This window comes from Syngnathoides biaculeatus, chromosome 7, assembly GCF_019802595.1.
Source record: "Syngnathoides biaculeatus isolate LvHL_M chromosome 7, ASM1980259v1, whole genome shotgun sequence".
Lineage (NCBI taxonomy): Eukaryota > Metazoa > Chordata > Actinopteri > Syngnathiformes > Syngnathidae > Syngnathoides > Syngnathoides biaculeatus.
In genome coordinates, this window is record NC_084646.1 from 12444907 (window position 1) to 12469576 (window position 24670).

A 24670-nucleotide genomic window follows, 5' to 3' on the forward strand; every position below is an offset into this window, starting at 1 on the left:
CACGTACATCTTTGTGGGTTTTTTTGTCCATGAAAACACTTTATTCATTACATTGCAATTATTGTTTCATTGAAAATGAACCGAGCAATAAAAAGGAAAATTCCCACTTTTTCTTTCTTTTGTGATTTATGCTCACGTTAGATTTGAATTGAATGGCTTTTGTTGTTGCGGTCGAAAAGTCCTTCGGGTGATTTCCGCATTCCTTACAATTAATAATTATTATTATTGTTATAATACACGTTCTCATCGTCTTTGTAGTAAATAGGAGCACACACAAAAAATAAAAATAAAAAAAAATAAGGAATATAAAACAAAATGGTCACATATCTACAACAGAGGCGAGCCGGGCCTTCAGGGAGCGATCGGGATTCAAACTATCCAAGCTTGAATCGGCATGCACGCTTTATTTTGGGAGGGGGGATAAAGGACGGCCCAAAAATAAAAAAAGCACAAAGAACGTCTCAAAGTCTCCAGCTCCGTCCCACTCGCCTCCGCGACAACAGACAAAAGATGTCTTTTCCTATCGAGAGTAGACTGTGTACTCGGGGGACGCCTACAAAAATACAGCGAGAGCAATAACAACATGGGGCCATCAGAAATACACAATAACTGCCAAGGGGTAGTAGTAGGGCCACGTCAGCGACAAAATAAATATACTATGAGGGAACGGGGACTGGGGGGGAGGGTGCAAAGTTATGAAGATAAAGGCCTCATTTCACAAAAATTTAAATGCGCTTTTGGGGGGTTGTCATTTGGGTTTGAAAAATCAGATTTTTCTGTGAATTTTTTATTTTTTTTCCAGGAAGCATTTTTTTTTTTTTTTACCATGATCTTTTTTTATCATCTTAATTTTTTTTTTTTTTTTTTTAGAACTGATTCAACTTAGGTTAAGAATTCAGATTTTTCTTTAAAGACATTTTTGATTTGAAAAATAACCGAATTTTTCTAGATGGAAAAAAGTGACTTTTTTCTGAAAAAAAAAAAAAAATTAAAAATGAGAATTTTTATTTCGTTTTTTTTTTTACAGAAAAAGTTCAATTTGTAAAAAATGTGTAGTTACATGAATGAAGTCATTTTATTTAGACCAGATTCTTAATAGCAACCCAAAAATTTGTCATCAAGAAAAACATCCGTTTTGAAATGAAAGGAATTTTTTTTCCTGCAAAAAAAGTTGAATTTTCCTTTTTTTATAAATGCTGAAAAGAAAATCTGAATTTTCTTGTAAAATATGAATTTTTCTCCCCCCCAAAGAAACAGCAGAAAAAGAATGCGCTTCCAAAAATGTTCAATTAATTTATGAAAAAAAGCATGTGAATGTTATATTTTTATTCCAAGAAACATACTTTTTACTTTTGTTGGTGTGATTCCCCCCGCCCGATTTAAAAAAGCTATTCCATTTTATTATATATATATATATATATAGGACCTTTTCGAAAAGTACAGTTTCTCTCATAGTATATTTATTTTATTTTCAATGCGCGTCTAATAATCCTTGGTACTGTAAATGACACTCTATGTCTAGATTACAATGTATTGTACATCACAAGCAGCTCACTTTCCTTCATTCAGAAGGAAAAATACTTCCTGTTGATTTCAACAACACGGTACGAGGTCACCCCCCCCCACACCACCACCACCACCACCACCACCACACCACCACCACCACTACTACCACCACGAGTACAAAGGTGATTTCTGTACCAGGCTTTAGTTTCTCTCTACTCAAGGTCAAAGTCAACATAAAATCAATTTAGAAAAGCAACGGGAGCTCTCAGACAGGCCGCTTGATCGGAAATAAAACACCCACAGGGAGTATTCATGGCGTCAAATGACTTGGAGGGTGACGCGCTCCTTAAAAAGAAGAAGAAGAAGAAGAAGAAAAAAAATTGCGCGAACCCCGGAAGCTTCTAGACTCGAGTCTTGTCGAGGTCCACCTTGACCGGCAGAGGCCCGGCCTCCTGGCTGTCCTGGACCGCCGCCGACTTGACGCCGACGGCCAGCAGGGGGCTCAGGTGGTACGGATTTGCCTTCGCCTGATTGTCGTCCAGGAACACTTTGTCGCCGTTGATGCTCAGCTACGAATAGACGGTGACTGAAGGTAAGATACTATAATGCTTGGTAAGCTAAAGCCATATTTTTTATATTTTTTTCAACGCAGATAAAGAATAGATGCCTGTGAGTTTTGTCGTACTGTCTGTCTACATGTTTTGCTGCATGGCTTGTGTTCAAATATAAGTAAAAATTCATCAATGCTACTTTTGTTAGGCAGTCTTGAATCAATTTGCAAGGTTAGCATTAAGCTAACATTTCCAGGGACCCCAAACATCTCATAAAAACGGATTCATAAAGTTAACTTGAATTTATCGCAATTAGAACTCGGCACCTGCTCTTCATTACACATTAAAATACTTCATCTATCGTGATTGTTTCAAGTGCTCCCCTCTGCCTTCTCATCTAATGGACTATTCCGTCCCGTTTTGCGTGAACAACAAAAATCTCAAGTCTCAACTTTTACATGACAAATCTGCAATGCTACTGAGTCACCAGGAACGATGGTGGATTCACTTCCTCAAGGTGTAGCTTCAGTTTTTTTAGTCATCTATTGAAGGTGGTCTTTGCCAAATATGGACAAGGCGGATACAAAACTGGGTCAAACAGAAGTAACAATCAGAAGGAGCTTTTCTGGACACGTAGGACAAGACCAAGATGTTTTTTTTTTTTCAAATAAAATTTACACTTTTATAATAAGTCCATGTTAGTGAGTCACTCTATAGGAGTCTAAATAACCAAAATATGCGAATTTTAGACCACTATTGTGGAATTTTTATTATCTATCCATCCATCCATTTTCTTAGGCACTTATCCTCACGAGGGTCGTGGGAGTGCCGGAGCCTATCCCAGCTGTCAACGGGCAGGAGGGGGGGTACACCAACTGGTTGCCAGCCAATTGCAGCAAATGTTATTAATGTAAGAAAAAAAATGCCAAAACTCCCATGAAAATCTAAAAATCTGTAGAAGTCCCTCTCCTGCAAAATGGGGGAAAAAGAGTGAGCCCACTCTTGTTCTTAATGAAAAAAGTACTGTAATTTCCGGCCTACAAGCCACGACTTTTTTAACACGCTTTCAACCCTGTGCATGCGGTTATGCGGTGCTAGCGTTAGTGCGATGCTAGCATTAGCGTACCTGGTTATGCTAGCGTTAGCACAATGATAGCATTAGCGCACCTGGTCATAAGCCTCAGTCCACAGAAAAAGTTTTACACTAGCGTGGCGCTTGCTAACAAGTACTCTGTAGGAATTACAGTAAATCGACTGAATTGTAAAAAACATTCAAAAATTCAAGTCTCAACTTTAACGGCCGATGGAGACGTACAACTAATGTGGTATTCCTTCTTTCCTAACTGTGGTGGGAACGCGTCCGGCGTCGTACCTGCGCCTTGATGTGCTGCTCGGGTGCGGTGACCAGGCTGGCGCAGCTGAGCCACAGCATCACCATGATGGACAGGAAAAGGCACGCCGCCAGAATCCATCGGGGAAGACCCGAACGCCTCAACACGAGCCAGACGCGACAGCATTTGAAGGTGAAAACGAACGCGCAGTACGAACATTACGCGCAATATTCAGCGCGGCTCACCTGGACATGCAGCCCAGGAAGTCGTGCTCGGCTGAGGCGGCGGAGTCGTCGGCGCGCTGGACCTGATGTTTGCCCCTGCTTACAGCTTTGGCTCCCGCCTTCTCACCGCGCCCCCTCACGCCTGTGGAAAAGAAAATCGCAAAACAATAAAGTTGGGGCTTTTTTTTTTTTTTTTTTTTGCTAAAAAAAGTAAAGCTGGTCATCTTTTATGAATACTCTCATGTCTTTCTTAGAAATATAGGAAGGAAAAAAATGGACAAAAAGTAGTGTAATTTTTACAATAATAGTTGAATTTTTAGATCCCAAAAAGTTTACATTCTATAAGAATATTTTTTTTTTAAGAAAAAAAGCAATACTAGTTTGAGGTTTTTTTTGGTTTGTTTCTTTTTTTTTAAAGAAAGTTGTACTACTGAACAAATCAATAAAAAGGATGTAATTTTATTTGAAGTTATCAGTACTTTTGGGATAAAACTTGGCATGTATTTGTTTTTTTTTTTTTACATTAAATTTATAACATTACGGGAATGCTGTAAATGTTTTGCTGACATTACCAAAATGAAGTTTGACTTCATTCAAAACAAAACTTGTAATAGAACATGAACAGCATTGATTTATTTTTCTAAATAAAACCAGTAATATTTACAAGAAAATTGTAAAGGTGCAAAGTTGGAAAAAGAACAAAAGTTTTGTTTTTTTTTCCCCCCCAAAATAAAACACGTCCGTGCAGCTCACAGTCTGCCCTGTACCTGGCTTCAAATTGACCAAAATCACACGAGAGCACTCGCGGACGTGGTGGCGGCGGCAGGCGTCGCTCGGTTTAGAGTGATTTTCTGCCACCAAATTATCACTCAACCAAGCGCAGGTCAAAGGGCACACTCCCTCACTGCGGTGTAGACCGCCCATGCTAATTCGCTAACACGGGTGGCAAACCTTCTGCTTGCATGCAAAGGAGGAAAAAAAAAAAGAGCTTGTAATGTTTTTGGCACGATGAACTGGTAAAGCCTTGGCCTCACAGTTTTGAGGACGCGGGTTTGATCCCGGCCTCACCTGTGTGGAGCTTGCATGTTCTCCCCGTGCCTGGGTGGCTTTTCTCCGGGCACTCCGGTTTCCTCCCACATCCCAAAAACATGCAACATTAATTAGACAGTCCAAATTGCCCATAGGTGTGATTGTGAGAGCGACTGTTGTCAATCTACATGTGCCCTGTGATTGGCTGGCAACCAGTTCAGGGTGTACCCTGCCTCGCCTCATGCCCGTTGACAGCTTGGATAGGCTCCAGGACTCCCCTCGACCCTCATGAGGATAAGCAGCAAAGAAAATGGATGGATGGATGTTTCACACAACTCAATATAATTTTTTTTAAAGTCAGATTTAAAAATAATAAATAAAATTGACTTAATATTAATTACTTATTAAAAATATGGCTTATGTGAAAGAAATTTTTTTTACATTTCATATACATACAAAATGTACAATTTTGTCAAGATCACAAAAGTCACATTTTTTCTCAAGCGGTGTCTGTAAATACAGTAGAAGTGTGACAGCAGCGTGTGCGCTCACCGTGAGGCTTCTGCGTGTGCGAGTGCGCCTGCGGCCAGGGCCCGTCGGCCATGTTGGACCGAGGCTCGGGGGGAGAGTACTCCAGCTCAGGTTGGCTCTGAGGAAGAAGACGACCAAGGTCAGACTCGGACAATCATGAGCATGCACGGAGGTGAAGACTAAGCGCTGAATATGAATGAAAATAAAAACATGGTGCATGGTTCAAGTAGGCGTATCCTGACATTTTTCTTTGCTTACTTTACTTAGTTACAATTACATCATTATTACAGTTATTGAGTTAGAGTTGCTTATGTAGTTCTATTGTTGGAAAATTGGGCTGGGTGAATTTCCACAGCCACTTTCAATGGCAAGACTACTATGTCTGGAAAAACAAACATGCAATGGTTGTCAAGGTAACAAAAGCCAGAATTGCCATTGGCCCAGTGATAACAGCTAGCTAACTAGCTATTTTCAGCAAGACAAGCAATAGGATGTATGTTGATTAAAGTACTGTATGTTTGACAAACACGGGTTTAACATTGTGAAAAAATAAAACAATACTTGATATGTCTCCTTGAATAGCATTTGAACTGCATTCAGTGTCATAAGAATTATTTTTTGTTGTTTTGTTTTTTGTGGGGAGGCATCAAATAAGATCAGTGCTGCACTACTGGGCGCTCTATTGCATGATCCGCGTCTGCGCTTTCCCCTGGAGACCTCGTTAAATGAGGATTTTTTTGTCTCTGCGCTGCCCTCGCCTTACAGCGCTGGCAATGCTGTTGATGCCCTCGGCAACGCACACGCACACACACACACACACACACACACACACACACACAAACTCACACTTTTTGTAGAGCGCATCCACTCGCCACCCACAACTTTTGTTTCGGCAGCCTTTCTTGTGCCGCTAATTCATCAAGATATTTGAAACGGCTCTCGGTGTGATGCAGCGCACTTGCACACCACTGAGGGGAATAACATATTTTCAAAACAACCGCACAGCTAAGAGAAAGCCCGCTCAGCTTAATGCTGAAAAACAATGCAAATTGTCACAGGTGGGCTAACGTATCGCAATGGTGTTGCGGTGTTCAGTACGACAGACAACATAACAATACTCAATGACATATACCGTAATTTCCGGCCTATAAACCGCAACTTTTTTTTTTTCACACTCTTTCAACCTTGCGGTTTAAGTGGCGATGCGGTTAATTTGTGCATTTCTTCTAACAGCCACAAGGGGGCCCACAAGCAGAAAAGGTGAGACAGTGGAATATATGTGCCGAGGAAGTGACTTTTACCGGTCCGGCCCAGTGAAAAAAAAAAAAGACTGGATGGCTCATTGGGCACCAAAACTGAAGTCACCATCTGCCATCTTGATACTCCCAAAACAACCCTGCTGACCTATGTGTTAATCACCAGGTAGGTTACAAAGATTTACTTTGACACTGTTAAAGTTTCTTTGTAAAGGGGTTTTTATTTTGTGATGAGCTTAATTCACTTGAACTAAGTTTTGTTTACAGTGGTTGTTGTTCATTGTTCACTCTCTGCTTCACCTTTATAAGTTGACGTTTGTTTTTTTTTTGCTAAAAAGCGATGTAAATATTTTCCCAAACTTCGGTGGATAAGTAAGAAAACACATTTTCTGTGAAATTTTTGATGAATTTCATAATACAGAACTCTGAAAATTGAATTGGATTTTCAAATGCGGGGAAACAAGTTTTAATTTTCTGTCTGAAAACCGACGTCGCAGAGACAACAAATGAACTGAAAACATGTCAAGCTCACACGACCAGTTTTAATTCTACATGCCAAACTTTAAGAAATACCCCGCCATAATCCAATCTGTAAACCATGTCCTCCACACATTTTGGGAGTACCAAGATGGCGGCCATCTGGGTTCAACCAATCGACACCGCTAGATATGTATGTCCAATTTTTTCTTTTTTTACATCAGTGGTCCAGCCCTGTTAGCGCTTTGCTATCGTGTTATTGCCATGTCTCGGTGATTTTTACCAGTATGTTTTCTTTTTTTAACTGGCCCTGTTAGCACGGCGGCGCTAGCGTTAAACTCTCTGTGTACCATCTTTCTTTGTAAATATCTCCTGTTTCAATGTCGGTTTCAATGTGGGCACTTGCGGCTTTTACACGGCTGCGGCTTATGTAGGAACCAAATGGCATTTCTATTATAAATGTACTAGGTAAGGCTTATAACCAGGTTCGCTCTGTAGGCCGGGAATTACAGTATACTTTTATTTCTCTGTGAAATACGACGAACATTTCAGCAGCTTATTGAGAAGGTGTGAATGTCTGCTCAGTCCCTTCTCCCCCCCTAATTGATAAAGCGGCATCTATTCACTTGCTTTAATTGTATCCATTAATCTGTAAAGAGACTTTATGGACACTCCCTAAAACTAAAGAGATTTTTTTCCCACAACACCACCAAACTTCCTGTGACAACATCACACAACAACATTCACAACTTAAGTCAGCCCACAGTCTACTCGCAGTCCGCCGTAGCCTGACGTCGTGTTCCTGCTTCATCCATCGTGTCAGCGCCACAAAAAAAGGAAACATCCATCACAGTCTACAAATGAATACAAAGATAAAGATATAACACCCGCCTAAACAAATTAAAAAAAACTTTGCGGCGTCTGTATCTCTATACGAGGTAACGTCGGACTCCTCAGAGTGCACACAGTGCTGGAATATATCATCAAGTGTGCATAAACAATGTGAATTCCCTTTCAGAGTCCTTTAATTACAGAGCCCAAATTGCGTTCTGCAGTTCTTCCGAGTTTGGACGCTGTGGTTGCCAGGCGAGCCGGATCCCATTTTATTATTGTTGTTGCATCGCCTTGTTTTACTGCAGCTTTTTCGACACGCAGCACTGGCTTGGAGGAACTTTATATTTGCTAGTTTAATTATAGTAAATGCTTGTTGTTCTTCCACGTGGACCGGGAGTGCTGCTGATAGGAAAATAAGGGATTTCATGGCAGGAGAGCGCAGGAGGCTTTCGAAACAGTAACACTCCCTGTAGCGAGAGGAAGCGGCGTGGCTTAAAATAACTTTAACGAGGTGTGATTTTTGTCAGAGAAAACGTGCTGTGTCCTTCCGGACGTCCTTGCTCGCTCAACTTTCACGGATGCGTTGAATCTGAAACGAGACGTTTTGGCCCAGACGCTTGATAATGTACGGTGGAGCCTCGCATACTGTATTTCCGTAATTCCTGGCCTAAAGAACGCACCTGGTTACAAGCCTCACCAAGTACATTTGTAAAGGAAATACTATTTGGTACATACATACGCCGCAGGTGTGTAAAAGCCGCAACTGTCCACATTGAAACCCACATCAAAACGCGAGATATTTACAAAGAAAGACGGTAAACAGAAAGCGTTTAACGGTAGCGCTAATGCTAGTGCTAACACTAACGCCGCACTAGCGCTAATGCTAACAGGGCCGGTTAAAATAAAAGTTACCGGTAAATATCACTGAGACACGCCACTAACACAGCAGCAACACGCTAGCACAGCGCTAACACTAGCGCAGCGCTAAAAGGGCCGGTAAGACTCACTTCCACAGCACACATATTCCACCGGTCTCACGCCTACCTTTTCCGCTCGAGTGCCCCCTTGGTGCCATTAGAAAAAATGCACAAATTAGCCGCATCATCGCATAAACCGCAGAGTTGAAAGGGTGTGAAAAAAGTCGCGACTTGAAGGCCGGAAATTACGGTATATTTATGTTTATGTCCACCGGATGGTTGACGGGGGCACATGGTTTGACTATTAAAACATATACATAGCGAGCTACGATTTTGGCCATTCGAATCTGGGCTCAATTCCAATTATGTGAGAATAATGAGGGTTCACCGTGTAGTTGGGGAAAAAAAAAAAAAAGCTACCTGAAAAACGACAACCTTCCCATCGTCGGCCTGCAGGTAGAAGGTCCAGGTGGAGGAGATGAAGCTCTGGGCCGAGCTGACAATGTCGTTGCACCAGCCGGACACGGCCTCCATGATGGAAGGCACCTTGGGGCGCAGGGTCATGGCCTTGAGCTGCAAGGAAAATTTCTGTCATTGCATGCGCATAATCGTGTGTTTGTGTGTGAGCGAAGATTCTCTCACCTTCCTCCTCTTGATTTCGGGTTCCGAAGGCTGGCTGGCGCAGCCGGTGCTACACGCCTCCTGCTCCACGAGTTTGACGTACGCCTCCTGACAAGCTATGGATGGAAATAAATGGGAGAACTGCAGAGTTTAAAGAGCAAAACAAATTTTTGGGGATGGCAGCACGGTGAAGCAGCTGGAAAGCGTCAGCCTCAAGGTTCTGAGGTCCTGTGTTCAATCCCACCCCCGCCTGTGTGGCGTTTGCGTGTTCTCCCCATGCGTGGGTTTTCTCCGGGCACTCCGGTTTCCTCCCACATCCCAAAAACATGCAACATTAATTGGACACTCAAAATTGCCCCTAGGTGTGATTGTGAGTGCACCTGTTGAGTCTCTATGTGCCTTGTGATTGGCTGGCAACCAGTTCTGGGTGTACACCGCCTACTGCCCGTTGACAACTGGGATAGGCTGCTGCACTCCCCGTGACCCTTGTGAGGCTCAGCGAGTAAGAAAATGGATGGATGGGTGGTTTTGAGGATAACTTTACTTTCATTCTGTTCTGAGCTCACTTTTATTTTGTAAGGCGTGATGAGGCATTTGAGTGGCTGTGGAAATTTATGTGAACTTATAAATGATTTCTTTTTTTTTTTGATAGAAGATGCATGCAATTTGTAGATTTACTCTGACCCGTATGATGCAACTGTAAACAAAAACTGATTTTATAATATTGTCTAAATTGGACTTGTTTAATTATGCTCACGATTTGAAAATGAGCTTTGACACGCCTGCTTAACCTTCAGACCTCGGAGTCAAACCAAGAGCCGCAGATGGCGACGCTCACCTCCCTGACACTCGTCCTTGCTGGTGTTGAAGCCGGCGTTGCCGTTGACAAACTGGCAGATGGAGTACAGACGACAGCCGCGGTGGCAGGCGTTCATTATGGAGTCCTACACACAAAAAAATACGTCACATACTAGATATAATATACATGAGTGCATTCAAGGCATCACTGAGGAGCTCCAGAACCTGCAAAGGTGCTAAAATGCTAAACCCGACTGAGGTAGCTTGAATGCTAACAGCTGTCATGCTAACAGATTGTGAGCCACCGTACAAAATTACCAAGAATAGTCATGAAGATTTGATTCTACTTTTACCTAGTCTTGTACTAATTGTAGTGAGGATTAAAAATAATATCGATTACGAAAAAGAAAATTAATAACATGCTAACATGATAAGCGACAGGAAGCTGAGTAGAGGTGTTGTAACTGGGTACGAGTCACCTGACGACAAAAATCCTTAAAGCTGTCGAGTAACATTTGTAATGAGAATAAATAAAAGGGTAACATGTAAAGTGCTTTTTAAAATAAAGCTAGTCTGTTTCGGATTTGTAGCAAAATGTGCGCCTGCGGAAAGTTGAATAGGACGAGCCACAGCACCCCCTGGTGGGCATCATGAGCGAGACAGGCCATGCAGCTCTTGACATTCCAGCCTTGTCATCATCCCCGCCGCATTTCCACAAGACCCCCCAAACAACATCAGCGTGGTTATCGGTTTCAATCACTCAATTATTAATATTCCTGAAAATATGCTGTGGACGGCGCGTTCCACTCGGGGCTCGAGAGGCTAATTTTTCGGGGACCACACCTGAGGGCGGGTGGGGGGGAAAAAATTAAATAAAATACATATATATATATCTTGCGCTGCAAAACCTTTTGTGCTCTGCGCTTCGAACGGCTTCGCGGACACGCTTTTACCCGCAATCCTGGTCTCATTTTGCGGCCTGATGGCAGGATGACGGTGCGCAAAAACAAGAATAATCCAATGTAATTTTTTTTTTTTTTTTAATGCTCCAAAATCGAGATACGCACAAGCCTCACATTGCGTCCGTTTAAATGCACAATCGGTCGCGCATTCTCATGCCATCTTACTCTAGCGGGGCCTTTGTTTTTGACGGCGAGCTGGCATTGCTTCTTGCAGTAGCCGATGTCGCCCAGCTGGTTGTCGAAAGAGTCCGGGGCGGACGCGGCGGCCGCCAGCCCCGCCAGGAGCACGGCGAGCAAGCCCGAGCAGGAGCGCATGTTTGCGGCCGGTGCGGAGGGTCTTGTGGACTGCGGAGGCGAGAGGGACGCGGGCGATGAGGGTGGCAGCGGCTCAAGGAGGAGGAAGAAGAGGAGGAGGAGGAAGAGGATGCTGGCGGATTCCTCGTGACGTCATGCATCATCATTGCCATGCAGCACTGCAACAATGTGGCTTCAAAAGAATTCATTGACAGGAAAACGGAAACTAAAAAAACATGAAAAATGACAATGATATTGCCTGTCATTTCAACTTTTTATGCTGATGAAATTTCATTTTTGAAAATCCGATTAACACACTCGTGTTACAAAACTCATTAATTTAATAAGTATACTCGACACTGAAAAATTGTCAACCATTGATCCCAATCAAGTACTACATCTTTGTTCCTTTTTAACACAAATACAAATTAAAAGGCACATTTCCATATTATGAAATATGAGAATTTTTTCATCATTATCCTAAAACGTTTTTGAGTTTATTTCTGTTAATTAAAAAAAAAATCCCACGCCCCTTAAAAGCTGTGAAATTATTGAAAATGTAATAACCGAGTTTTTACAATATCTTTTGTTACATCTATATTAACTAATAAAAAGATCAAACATATTTAAATGACTTTTTACAAGTTTCCCAATAAATACTACCCCAACTGTCAAATTTATCACAATTACTTTGCAATACAGCTTAAGAATGTTAAATGGCATTCATTTTTTCCCAAAAGATTTTCTACTTCCACCCAAGTGGATTTTAAGACAATTTTTTTCACACTATATTATATATATATAACACATTTGGCCATCAAAGATGATTCTGTTATGACAAACTAAACCTTAATATTTGCCAAAAATAGAACATATTTGAACATTTTATGATCAACACAAAGACGCATGCTTGGTTCACTGAGGTATGAGCATGAAGGCAATTGTGCTCCGTAATTGACTGTCGCCCAAAGTCAGCTGGCACCCTAACGAATAAAGTTTGATAAAATAGTTTCGATGTACGAAAGAGAGCATATAATCGTACACCAGACAGAGGCGATACAGCAAGATGGCGGCAAGCCACAGGCTGAGCCCCTTCAGGGTCGGAAGTCAAGCTGGTGCATCACACAGCAGATGTCCTGGTCCCTTCTATGTGGGCACGATTACGCACGTGATGAATATGAATAATGCCTGCCTTCCATTTTCATGACCAGATATTCACATATAGTGTACTTTTGGACTCTGTTCAACAGCTTCCTGTTTTTCACCTTTGCCAATCAACACAAGATATTCCTTCAACAGTAAAGGCTCAGAAACTAGGGGAATTGGACCTGGATCTGAAAATGGAGCTTGAATTTTGTGCATTTTGAGAAATTATAAATCGTTTTAGCACCAACTTTTAACCAGAGGATTACAGGGACCAAGAAATGCTTTAAAAAAAAAAAACTGCAAACAATTTACCGACCATCTTTATTTACCGACAGAGGTCTCCAATAGCAGGGCAGGAATTCACACATTTCCAGAAGCACGTCAGTTGTTCCACACAATAACGACGACTGTCATTTCTTTCAGAGCGATTATGAGAGTGGTGGTGGAGGCCGCCACGGCCACGGAAAACACCGGTCCGGCACAGGAAAAACTGCAGAGACCAACTGAAGGAGTGTGTAAACAGTAGCGGGTTGTAGACGCTTCCTATGCAAAAAAAAAAAAAAAAAAAAAAAAAAACTAAAATGAAGCTGATGAGATGGCTTCAAACTGAACCTAGTGGAAAACGTAAGCCTCGTGATGCCAGCTTGTTAACCGGTTGCTTTTCTTGTGTGTGTGACCTTATGTTGCCATACAAAAGGAAGCCTCGTCATCAAAGAGACGTCCTGTTTGGACCGTGTTTAAATACAATCAATTCAAAAGAATTTATGAAAATAGTTTTACAGGCGACCGATCTTAAGAATATACACCCTGCTGTGTAGAAAATACAAAACAACATGCCAGTGCTGAAAGCGGAACCAAGACGAATCTCAATGAGTGCGGCCGTTAACGGCGAGGCGGCCGGGAAACCGGCGGCGGCGCACACCACGTAAAAGGACAGTTTTCAAAATGCAGATTTTTTTTTTTAAAGCAATTACAAAAGATTCTATTAATGGACAAATGCAGAACTTCTGAAAAAAAAATGTATGAAAGCATCCCTGCTACTTTGTTTCCAAGTAAAAAAACCTCTACCAATAAGCAGCTACCGAGTAGCAAGAAGTCCATTTTCTTTTTTGTGTTTTTTTTTTGTTTTTTTGTTTTTTTTCCCCATCTGTTTTGTTTTTCTTGGGTAAAACGCAGTCCTGACGTCGAGGGTCACAGTTCATGACAGTCTTCTACCGTCGTTTCACTTTGCTGAAGGATCCAGGAACATGCAAGCCTCGTAGCGGAGGTGCTCAAGAGCGGCGAGAGGTGGGGGGAGCTTCCTGTGGGTCCCCCCCACCCCCACCCAGTGTGGCCCAGGTGCTCAGGCCAGGGCCGGGAAGGCCTCAGGGTCGTCCACGTTGGGCACCGACGTGATGGACTGCAAAGGGGGCCCGAGACAGCAGGTTAGTAAACAGGAGTCGCAATGTCCAACTGGATAAAATTACACACTTTTCTCTCCCCATTGAGATGAATGGAAATTCCAATATAACTCCCCCCCCCCCCCCAGGAAAAAAAGATTTTTTTGCCCCGGTGTTATATTTATTACATATTTCTCTTATGTACATAGAGGTGGGGTGGGATCAGCACTAGGGAACGACAGTGTTTAGCCAGCCCGGCAGACTCGGAGCAATTTAGCTTTGCGGCGCTGAACCGACATGCACAAATCTGGGTGGGGGGGGGGGGGGGGGAATTCAGCGGTATTGTTCCAACTAATCAGCGATTTCCGTAACAATGGTGGCGGCGTAACATTTAGCGGCTCTACAATACGTCCGTCAAAGCACTGATCCAAACAGACTGCTTCCCAAAAGGAATATTATATATATATATATAATATTAGATATATGTGATACCTACATGAAGAAATATCACTACTCTGTTTACCTTCTCTGGCCTTCCTCCACGCGTCGTCCTGGAAGCGTCACCGCCACGCTCGCCGTGGGGTGGGCCGCCACGGCCGCGTCCGCCCCGCCCGCCGCCGCCACCGCCACGCGGCCCGCCGCGTCCGCGGCCCGGGCGCCCCAGGTCTCCGAAGTTTATTTCCAGCTGGGACGTGATGTCGTTGGCCGGCTTGCGGAAGTGGGACTCTTCTTCCATCTTCAAAGACGAGGGACAAACAAAAACAAAAACAAAAAAGAAAAAAAATCACCCAAATACTATTTTGGTCTGCTGGAATATAAATCGTAGATACAGCAAAGTCACCTTAGACTCAATGGACTCTGGCTCGATCAGCTCACCCTTTTTACCCTGTAAGCGTGGAACGGACTCAGTTAAGTTTTTTGAAATGTCCTCCAAGAAAGTGAACAAGTCTACTCATCCACGTGATGGGAGGTAGGGTGGGGGGTAGGCCGAACTGCATTCATACTCACGGTGGCCTTGGATTTGTGCAGCACGAATCCTTTGTTCCAGTCCGCACCCTCGTTGGCCTTGCGGATGTTGAACTGCACCTTGGCGCGGTCTTTGTCCTGCATGGCCTTCCACTCGTCCAGGGTCATCTCTTTGGGGCCTTCCTCCTTCACCTCTTCCACCTCATTCTCCCTTCAACAAAAACACGAGAGGCGCGGCCCACCGTGAGTGCCCGCCGTGGCGCTTTCGAAGCAGTTTTCGCGTGCGAAGGACGAGATCAAGTTACTTGTTTTCAGAGTCGGCGGGGGGGTGCTCCTCGCCTTCGGTGTTCTCCTCGGTGACGTTTGACTGGTCGAGTTCACTGTGGCGGAGAAAACAAAAATGAAATTCAACGCTATGGAAAAGTTTGGAGCTCTGACAATATTTTTATGGGAAAATATAGATTTCAAAAACAAAATTTCAAGTGACATGGGCAGATCATGACCTCTGGGCAGCAACAACCTTCCAAATTATCACCCATACACTTTTTTTTTTTCAATGACAAATATGATTTTGTGTGAATTACATGAAATTTTACATGAATGTATAATTTCAGTTTGTATCCTGTTTAAATATGCAAGAATTGCTTTGCAAATTTTTTTGGCGGTGTACTGGCATCACTGGGGGGACCTTAACTGGATACTTTTACAGAAAATTTGTAATGTTTCTTAAGAGTGGAGACAGATGACGCACTGTCAATTCATAAGACTTTGTCTCCCTCTAGTGACCCCTCGGGTATAATACACTCATTTCTTCTTATCCTCAGCATGTTGCAGACCTATTCGGTGTGACGGTCTGAGCGCTCCCGGTGCTGAAAAGTCTTCTTCTGATTAATGCGCATGCGTGTATATTTTGTAAACCTCCAGCCAGTCTGAAACATCCCCATCCATTTTTCAACGCGCGCCATTCGACAACTTGTCGCCGAATGTTCACGGTCGCTATGGACGTCTCAAAAAGACGAACACAGTGAATGTACATATATGTGTATATCTTTTAATCAACTTTAATTTCAAGGTTAGGGTTAGGATATAACGTATATGAGCTCCCTCTATCTAGAAGGGGAACTATGAGACTGGGGGATTTCCCAGTAAGCGGCTGCTACGTCCCCAGAGTTCCCCTGTTAGTAACGCATGCGCATTCTTCACAAGGAGACTTTTCAGCACAGGGGAGCATTCAGACTGTCACACCAGATCTATTCACTTGTCAACAGTTCTAATCTGAGAGAGTTCTCTGTTTTTCCATTCGTCTTGATTATTTCTTAACTTGTCCAAACCAAAGTGGTCAAGTGTGGATATTTGCACATCCCTGATGTAAAGGTGTTAACCAAGAAGCTACAAAACATGACACAGCAGAAGCATTCTGCCAATCAGCTTTGCCATTGCTCTGCATTACCTTTCTAAGAAAGCTGACCACTTCAGACCACACTGAAAAGGTATTAGGATTGCTGGAACATATCGATCCATCCATCCATTTTCAGAGCAGCTTATCCTCATGGGTCACGGGAGTGCTGGAGCCAACCCCAAATACACCCTGAACTGGTTGCCAGCCAATCGCAAGGCACATGGAGACGCAGTCCCATTCCGAATCACGCCTAAGGGCAATTTAGAGTCCCCAAGTAATGCAAGTTTTTGGGAGGTGGGAGGAAGCCAGAGTACCCAGAACTGTGTAGCCAACACCCCAACCAGTTACTCCACCGCGGCGCCCATATTGTTTGACTTTACTATAATTCCAAAAAGGGGAAAAAAAAAAAAATCACTGAGAACAATTTTGAAGTCAACAACACTTGTCTTTTGGTCCACCATTTATCTCCCTACATTAGCACAATAAAGATATGTAATGTGCTGATGCTTTCCCTTCATCACATAATTTCTCCTTCACATTCAAGTGCACTGCGACTCGGGTGAATCATTTTCAGGCATGCAACCAAACATTGATTAACATTTTTTTGGTCCTTGTCTAATGTGTGTTTATGCAAATTTAATTGGGAGCAGGGGGGCTCACTTGAGTTCATCCTTGACTGTGCCCCAGTTGTGAGATCCACTTCCACCTCGCTTCTCTTCGCCTTTCAGACCACTGGGAAAAAAAAAACAAAAATTCCTTCATTTTAGAGTCTTCATTCAAATTAAAAGGTTGAAATATACTTACGATCGGTCGCTCCCACTGTGTCTGTCAAATTCACGTTTTCCTCTTGAGTCAAAGCCATCACTCCGACCGATGCCGCGCCCCCTGCCTCCGCGGAAGCCCCTGCCGCCACCGCCGCGGCCCCTCATCGGTCTGTCACCAACAGGCCTGAAGGACGATAAACGACAACGATGACGGACTGTCGGCTCGCCCCGTCCCGTCGTCCGGCGAGGGTTTAAAACTCACTTCTCCACGGAGAATTCGCCTCCCTCTGGCTTTTCGGCACGCTCGCCGACCGGCCTCTCGAAGCGGCGGGGTGCCCGCCTGTCGATTGGCCGCCTGTCTGGAGGGGGGCGCGCCTCTGCCTGCTGGCCTCCCTGGGGTCTCGGGGCTTCGCCCTCCGGCTTTCGGCCCATTCTCCTCATGCCGGCGCCTATGGGATTCACATTCTCAACTATAAATGTAGAAACTACTAAAAGTGGAACCTCCAAAAACCCTAAAAGGGAAACTAAATGCTCATTTGTTGTTTTTGAGCTCTCAGGCAGAGCAATGTACATGTTACTTTAGTACCAATTAGTGGAATTTAGGTGTGGTTGTTTGGTTTAATTTCTTGGCAATGTTCGTTTTTTGTTCACAGCCCCTGAACGCGTCTCACGTCAAACCTGATACTGTATTCCACAACATCCATCCTTCTATTTTCCAAGCCGCTTATCTTCACAAGGGTCACGGGAGCACTGGAACCTATCTCGGGAAACTTCGGGTAAAAGGTAGACTAACCCTGAATTAGACGCCAAAGATGTATTGTACGAACGCAAAAAAAAGTGAAGTTTTTACACACGTGATTTGACGTCAGTTTTTTAAGGCTCGTACGCTACTGATGAGACTCATGTGAATGTGATCCATTTAAATACTGAATACAACCAAATAGGAAACATGAATTTAGGACTGAGTTCACGTGAGCGGCATTATTTAGAATTTTTCCAATTATTCTATTATATATATATTTAAAAAAAAAAAACGGAATATAATCCTAAAATAATCGTCTATGGGAGAGTTTACATGCAGACATTTTCGGCATTCCGACTGAAAATCTATGCATGTGACATGCTTTGATCGGGTATATTAAGTTCAGTGCCTTGAAAAAATATCTTCCCACTTCTCAAATTCTTTTTTTCCCCCCTCCAGTTTCCCCACTTCAATGTTATCAAACAAAGACAACCCAAGCAAACTTAAAATGGAGTTTTTAGATGGTGACAGTTCCAAGCTACCCATCTGTGTGAAAAAGTTATTTCCATGGAAAGCTAATACAGGATTGAGCAAGCTCAGCAGACAACTGCAATCAGGGGTTTTCCATAAGTAGCCATGAGTGTTTTACAAATCAGTGGAGATATTTTGGTATGCTTGTGCAAAATTGTTTGGATTCAGCCACACTGAAAGGTTTTTGAGCATGTATAGTGTTTTTAAGGTCATGCCAAAGCATTCCATTCAGATTCAATGCCACTCCAAAACCCTTTAAAAAAATATATATATATCATTTAGATGACTTCCTGGTGTGTTCTGGATTGTTGCAGCACCCTCGTGTCCGATTGAGGTCCTCATCTGATGGACAAAAATTTTCCTTTTATGGTCAAGAGCAGAATTTACGATTGCAATCAATCACAGGAAGTCATTCAAGTCGTGAAGGACAAAAAGCTTAGACCGAGACATCACCACATTCGACCGTTGATTTCCTTTTTTTCGGAAATTGCATGTTTTATTTACAGTTCACATAAGACATAAAGCTCAAATTTTATATCATCAGGCTATAGAGCTCGTGCACCTACATCATAAAATCATGTGACTTTTGTTTACCTCGCCATATTGCCACGAAAGCTAAGCATTGCTCAATGCTAAGTCGGTTGAAGATGAGACGGAAATATGTCTTGTAGCACGACGCCCAGAGTCTTGTCCGATACAGTCAGACATTTAGAAGGTGAAAATAGACAACGGTATGTGGAAAAACTAGATAAACTCGGCATAGAGGACCCGTATTTAATGCCGAAATCGATGTGTTTCGCTGATAAGAAATTGGACTGTTAATTCGCTCCCGCTTGTCTTGGACAACTGGATATACACATGGATCTGGCGAGTAAGTCGTTGAGATTTACACAGAAAAGTTTGAAAGCGTATAAAAGTCTTGACACATACAAATAATAAGTTGCTCAATCTATTCTCAATCAGGAATAAATCCCGCATACTGACGGGTTGACTGCTCGTGAACACGGAAGTGTGTTCGGTGACATGTTGACTTCGCCAGAATCCATCGATCTTTTCCGCTAGTATTCAATACAAATACCAATATTTAAATAAATGACCCGTGGTTTTACACAAACACTCATTAACTATGATTGAAAAAAAAAAAAAAAAAGTTTTCTCCACGGAACGTACATGAAAGCGATTGCAGCCACACTTAACCTCTGTAAACCTCTGCGAAAGACTTTTTTTTTTTTTTTTTTAAATATGCATTGTTCTCAAATGAGCCAACTTGGCATTATAAATACTTTTGGTAATTTGAGATTGAGAAGAATAATTCCTACCTGAAATGAAGCGATCGCTATACAGGCGTGTGTGTATTTTAGTTGTGCACCATCCATCATGTTAATTGCCGAAATCCATCGATATTTTCTCGTCTTTTCAGCTGGTATTCCATAGAATGAATGACCTCTTTGAATATCTGTCTCGTCTGTTGTGAGGACCAACAGCACGACGAATCTCGGGCATTGTGAATATTCTGTCCCCCACACTGTCGAGCAGCTCTTTTTGACCGGCAATATGGCGCCGTGAAAATGGTGACGTTACGTGCACGAGCTCTATAAACACTAAGTGAACAGGTAATTTAAATAGACATTCCCCAATATTGTGATTGGCTCGGTGATCGGTTTTTTAACTCGCTGATCGGCCCCAAAAATCCTGATCGTGAAAAGCCTAGTTTTTAAACTTTTATAAGACCAACTGCTTGATTAAAACAACCTACAAGCAGTTGAAAACAAAATGTATTTTCATGTGAGCTCTGATTGGAAGCCACCACATTTACATGCTTTCACGATGACATCACCACGGATTTGTGTCGAGACCGAGCACGTGCAGACAGAGCCCACCCCGGCATCATTACATGGAGAAAATTTACTTTACTTCTGATCTGTTTGGCAAAAGAAAGATTCCACCCCTGTAAAACCGAATTACACTACAGTTGGATTGGGACCGTTTATTCCGATGGAGGTGTTTGTATGCAGCCCATTCATTCGGTTTGGCATTCTAATATGAGTCTAATCATCATTTTCTTACATGCTTTGCTATGTTGTGGCATCAACCCCCTTTAAGGAGGTCTCAATCATTGAGAACCCTGATTAAAGAATGCCTCAATGTTTGAACTATTTCATTTAGAACCACAAACCTAATAAAAATACTTCCCGATCGTAGATCTTCAAAGTGTGCGACAGAGCCATTCATCCATTTTATGGCCGGCAGTGGAGAGGCTTTGCTGAGTGCGTCGTCGTGTGCTTTTTTTTTGCTCCTTTATTCTCACATTTTCCTATCTTAATGTGGGTCCAAGAACAGCAACAAAACAAACTTGGTAATAGGGAAGGACTCACTATGGAGTTAAAAAAAAACAAGAGGACTACCTTATTATGCACATGAATTTCAAAGTTTGCTACCAAGTAGGAAGAAACAAATCCACAGTTGGTAATTTTGTAGAAAAATGAAGTTTTTGTTGCTCCTGTCATGACAAAGGCGGAACAGTATCTTCAAAAGGATCGCTACAAAATTCCAGACCAGATCAGAAAACTATTGCTCTTTTGGATAAATGAAAAACTAGCGAGGGCTAACATTTCAGACTGTATTTTGCAAGGAGGACCTGTGCGGCGACTTAAAGCACGAAGCGGCAAGCCAAGACATCAAAATAAAGTGGATTTAATTTTTTACTCTCCATAATTGCAGACACTCGGTTGATGAAGTTTTTTTTTTTTTCCAACTTGCTGCGAACACACCAGAGTTTGGATGCAGGTTAGCAGAATAGCTAAATTGGAGTGAGGAGCAACAGAAATTTTTAATCAGTCACCAATTGACGTTCCATATTCACAATACTGGATAATGTCAGCAACATGAGAAGTGACCAACATCTTTGGGCAATTTTCATGGAATGACCATTTAACGCTCCTAAAATTACTCATAATAATTAAATAGATAAAAAAAGCTTTAGGAAGTACACGACCTGTTGTAGTCCCTACACTGGTCTTCAACGTTTCATTTGCGTTAAGTCAAATATAATTAGCATTATACTGGCTTTATTGTCATAATTAGCTGACCTGATTTATAGACTTCATTGATTGGCTACGCAAAAGACCCTTACTCATTGTCGTCGTCGTGTAGATTTGAATCCAGAAGCTGGTTTATTTTGAAGCCTTGTTGTCTTTTGTCATAATACTGTAAATATCTAACAGCATTTTTTTTTTTATGTCAGCGGTGGGACAGACACGTATTGCCTGCTCAGAAAAATTAACTCTTTCACGATTGCTGTATGTCAGACTACAACAATAAAATCTTGTATTCCCATACTACAGCATCCTGTGTTTTACGATCACCAGGTTTTATCTTGTCAACCCAAACACGACCGGATACCTTCGTTACCATCGCAACAACAATTAATCTTGCATGTATTGTGCTGCTCTGAAAACAACAACATGGGGGTCACCAGTGCTCAGGAGGAGACGTACTTTTAGGACGAAACATCTTGCGACCGTGCTACAAAAGGTTATGTAGCCTAGCAAGCTAGTGCTAGCACTAACAGTTGCATGCATGCATTCTGTCAAATCATACTCAAAGGTTTTGGTGTGTCAACTAATTTACTGCTGACAAAGCAATTTAATTATAATAAGTTAGGACCCATTATTTCTGTAGTGTTAAAATTTGTTTGACTTGACTGATTAGAATACATAACCTGATAAGGGAATATTTTTGAAGACACTCACTACACAGTAAACAAGTATATATATAGTACACGAACAAGTCATTTAAATGGACACATTGCTCCATTTTGTGATCAGATCGGTGGCAAGTTATGTTCATTTTCTCCTATTTAAAACTCTCTGTTAGGCCCCAAAATTGTGTAAAGATTTGTTTCTATCTAATTTGATAGCTTTGTTTTTTTTTTAATAAACCTGATTTTCTTCAGTTAATATCACACCAGAACATTCTCAAAAATACAATTTTCTCTCAAACCCATCATCCGATTTTCCAACTTCTTGCTGCAAATTATATTGTACTCGGGCTGAAGTAGCAGCTCACATTTTGACACTAGTTTTTTTTCTTTTTTTAATCTTATCACAATGGTATTTATCATGTGTTCAAATTGTATAAACATACTAAAATAAAGACTTTTGTCATAGCTGGAACCAATCTCCCATCTTTACATTATTTCTTAGAGGAAAATTATATACACAAACCATCTTCAAGAGCAAATTAAGTTCATAAATTGTGAGTTTCTGAGGCAGAACTCAGTCTTCACTTACGACAAATACTTGAGGTCACTGAAATTAAAATTCTGTTGTGTAATTTAAATCCATACAGTTTTTAGAGCATTGGTGTCGAACCTCATTTTTGTCACGGGCCACATTGTAGTTACGATTTCCCTCAGAAGGACGTCATGATGAAAACATATATATCCTGAATCGTCTCGTCATACACATGAAATTTTACGAACTAATTTTGGAATCAGCAATCAAGCGTGATGGGTTTTTCAACCATTGTTCACGTCTTGTAACACAAAAAACGTTTATATCTCAACATTATCATTTATGATATATGACAATTTGAAATGTTGAGTAATTTTTACAAGAATCAAGGATTTTGACACCGATCATTTGCCTTTGCAGGCCACATAAAATAATGTGGCGGGCCAGATCTGGCCCTTGAGTTTGACAAGTGTGATTTAATACTGACATGGCAGGAAAGGAAAAAGGTTCCCTAGATCTCTCCATTACGGAGCTTCAAAGTGTGAGAAGTTTTACTTTTTTTGTTAGTATTACACTTTTAAGTCAACCACTTGTACGGATTATTTCTCGATATGTGTGGCACTTTTTTGATCCCTGATTAGAAAGAGACCTCTCACTCTTGCTGGACAGTGACAGGTTTAAATCACAGGAAGACCTCAAGCCCAGGATAGAATAATTCATATATCATTTCCGTGGCACAATTTGTTTGGACAATTGTGGGTCCACTAGCGATGACAGCAGCGTCAATGATGAGCTGAGACAGCAGTGAACTCACGGTTTTCAATGCAGCCCGTTACTGCCCCAGGTTTGAACCCCCCTCGCCCCCTCTGAGCAAAGCACTTCACGCATGTGCTCAATGATGTTGATCACGTTGTGCATGGTATACCAAAATGTCTCGGACACCATGTGGCTCCACCGCCATGCTCACCAAGACACTGGAGTCGATGATGCAAATGGCCGCAGTGCTGCGAGACCCTAGTAGCTCAACAACACATGTCCGATACATTGCTTCGCTTGTCGTGTATACCGAAATAGAAGCATCTAGCAGCTGGGTGCAGCACACTGGTAACACCTGTCTCATTTTCTCTCCTGCAACTAGATCACTTGACCCCACACTACACACGCTGAGCATGGCCAACTACGAGCAAGTCCTTACATCAAACTTTCCTTTTTTTAAGGATGTACTTTTTCCAGTGTTTTAACTTGGGAATAACAACTAGCATGATGCTAGTGGGGAATCAAGGAAGTGCCGTAGGAGAAGCATGTGCGCACGCCTTTTTTTATCGACTGTTGACAACGCTCGCAAGTTGCACGTCGATTCCTTTATTTAAGCATGGCGATAAATCTCATTTGACTACTATGTTGAACTTTTTTATTTCCATCTCGCAGCTTTTTATTTGTAAAAAAATGACCATAAACAGGTACTCGAACGTCACATTCACACGGGGCCTAACCATCATCGAGGGCCTCGAGCCAAAACACAGCGCGGTCTCCGGAAGGGTCATTCCGCCGTTGTTATTTTGGCGAGATTCGCTATGTTTTATTTGGGCTCGTCGCTGTGCCATAAAGGCGGCCAAGACGAGAGCGAAGGCGAGCGGCCACGCGGGCTTGGCGTCACTGCAGCTTTATGCACCTTGCTGCAACTTAGCTCGTCGTGTTAGCCTGCCCCCCAACATCCTCTCGCCTTGTGCTAACTCGAAAAAAAAAAAGCAGAAAACGTGCTCACCTTCTTTCTTGAGCGGGACGGGAGCTTGGGGCTCCGCCTTTTTGTCAGTCAGCGGGGTCTTCCTGTCTTTCTGGGACTCCTTTTTGGGCATTTTGGCCGTTTGGGCTGCAGACTTGGCGGCCCCTGGAGCGGGAGGCTCCTTTTTCTTCTTCGCCTCCGCCTGAGCCTGCTTCATCAGCTCAAACGGGTCCGATTCATCGTCCAATAGTTGGTCGTACCGGTTGGTTACGGCGATGCCAAAACCTTCTTGCATTTGTCCGGGCATGATGGCGCCCCTTCAGCAGGATTTTCCTCCGATTCTACGAGGCTTGGTGCGAGCACTTCGCTAGGTGAAGCCACAAGATGGCTGGGGAAAGGAGCTTCTTCTCTTCCGGCGCGATAGACATACGGGACCTCAGTGGAGGCACGGGTG

At 42.5% G+C, this 24670-nt stretch overlaps 2 protein-coding genes and 1 long non-coding RNA gene across 8 annotated transcripts; 1 reads left to right on the top strand and 2 right to left on the bottom strand.

The window, feature by feature from the left end:
* On the bottom strand, positions 1-11352 carry tmem59l (transmembrane protein 59-like). 5 transcript variants are annotated; one of them, XM_061824888.1, is made up of 8 exons: positions 11203-11352; positions 10116-10221; positions 9299-9393; positions 9077-9229; positions 5194-5290; positions 3634-3754; positions 3430-3547; positions 1-2075 (listed from the first exon to the last, which is right to left on the bottom strand). In XM_061824888.1, exons 1-8 carry the CDS (start codon positions 11350-11352, stop codon positions 1908-1910), a joined length of 1008 nt encoding a protein of 335 aa, XP_061680872.1. In that variant the 3' UTR covers positions 1-1907. The 5 variants fall into 5 exon arrangements, with proteins under 5 accessions (XP_061680872.1, XP_061680873.1, XP_061680874.1 ...); XM_061824889.1 differs by lacking the exon at positions 11203-11352 and adding an exon at positions 10555-10811; XM_061824890.1 differs by lacking the exon at positions 11203-11352 and adding an exon at positions 10301-10375.
* LOC133503354 (uncharacterized) lies at positions 9390-13771 on the top strand. Its single transcript, XR_009795721.1, has 3 exons — positions 9390-9779; positions 10075-10308; positions 11252-13771. It is a non-coding gene; the product is annotated as an uncharacterized LOC133503354 (long non-coding RNA).
* LOC133503351 (SERPINE1 mRNA-binding protein 1-like) lies at positions 13680-24670 on the bottom strand. Of its 2 annotated transcripts, none has more exons than XM_061824886.1 (9): positions 24259-24670; positions 17248-17434; positions 17026-17169; positions 16882-16953; positions 15128-15202; positions 14865-15036; positions 14698-14742; positions 14380-14592; positions 13680-13876 (listed from the first exon to the last, which is right to left on the bottom strand). In XM_061824886.1, exons 1-9 carry the CDS (start codon positions 24521-24523, stop codon positions 13820-13822), a joined length of 1230 nt encoding a protein of 409 aa, XP_061680870.1. In that variant the 5' UTR covers positions 24524-24670; the 3' UTR covers positions 13680-13819. The 2 variants fall into 2 exon arrangements, with proteins under 2 accessions (XP_061680870.1, XP_061680871.1); XM_061824887.1 differs by having other exon boundaries at positions 14865-15033; positions 24259-24667.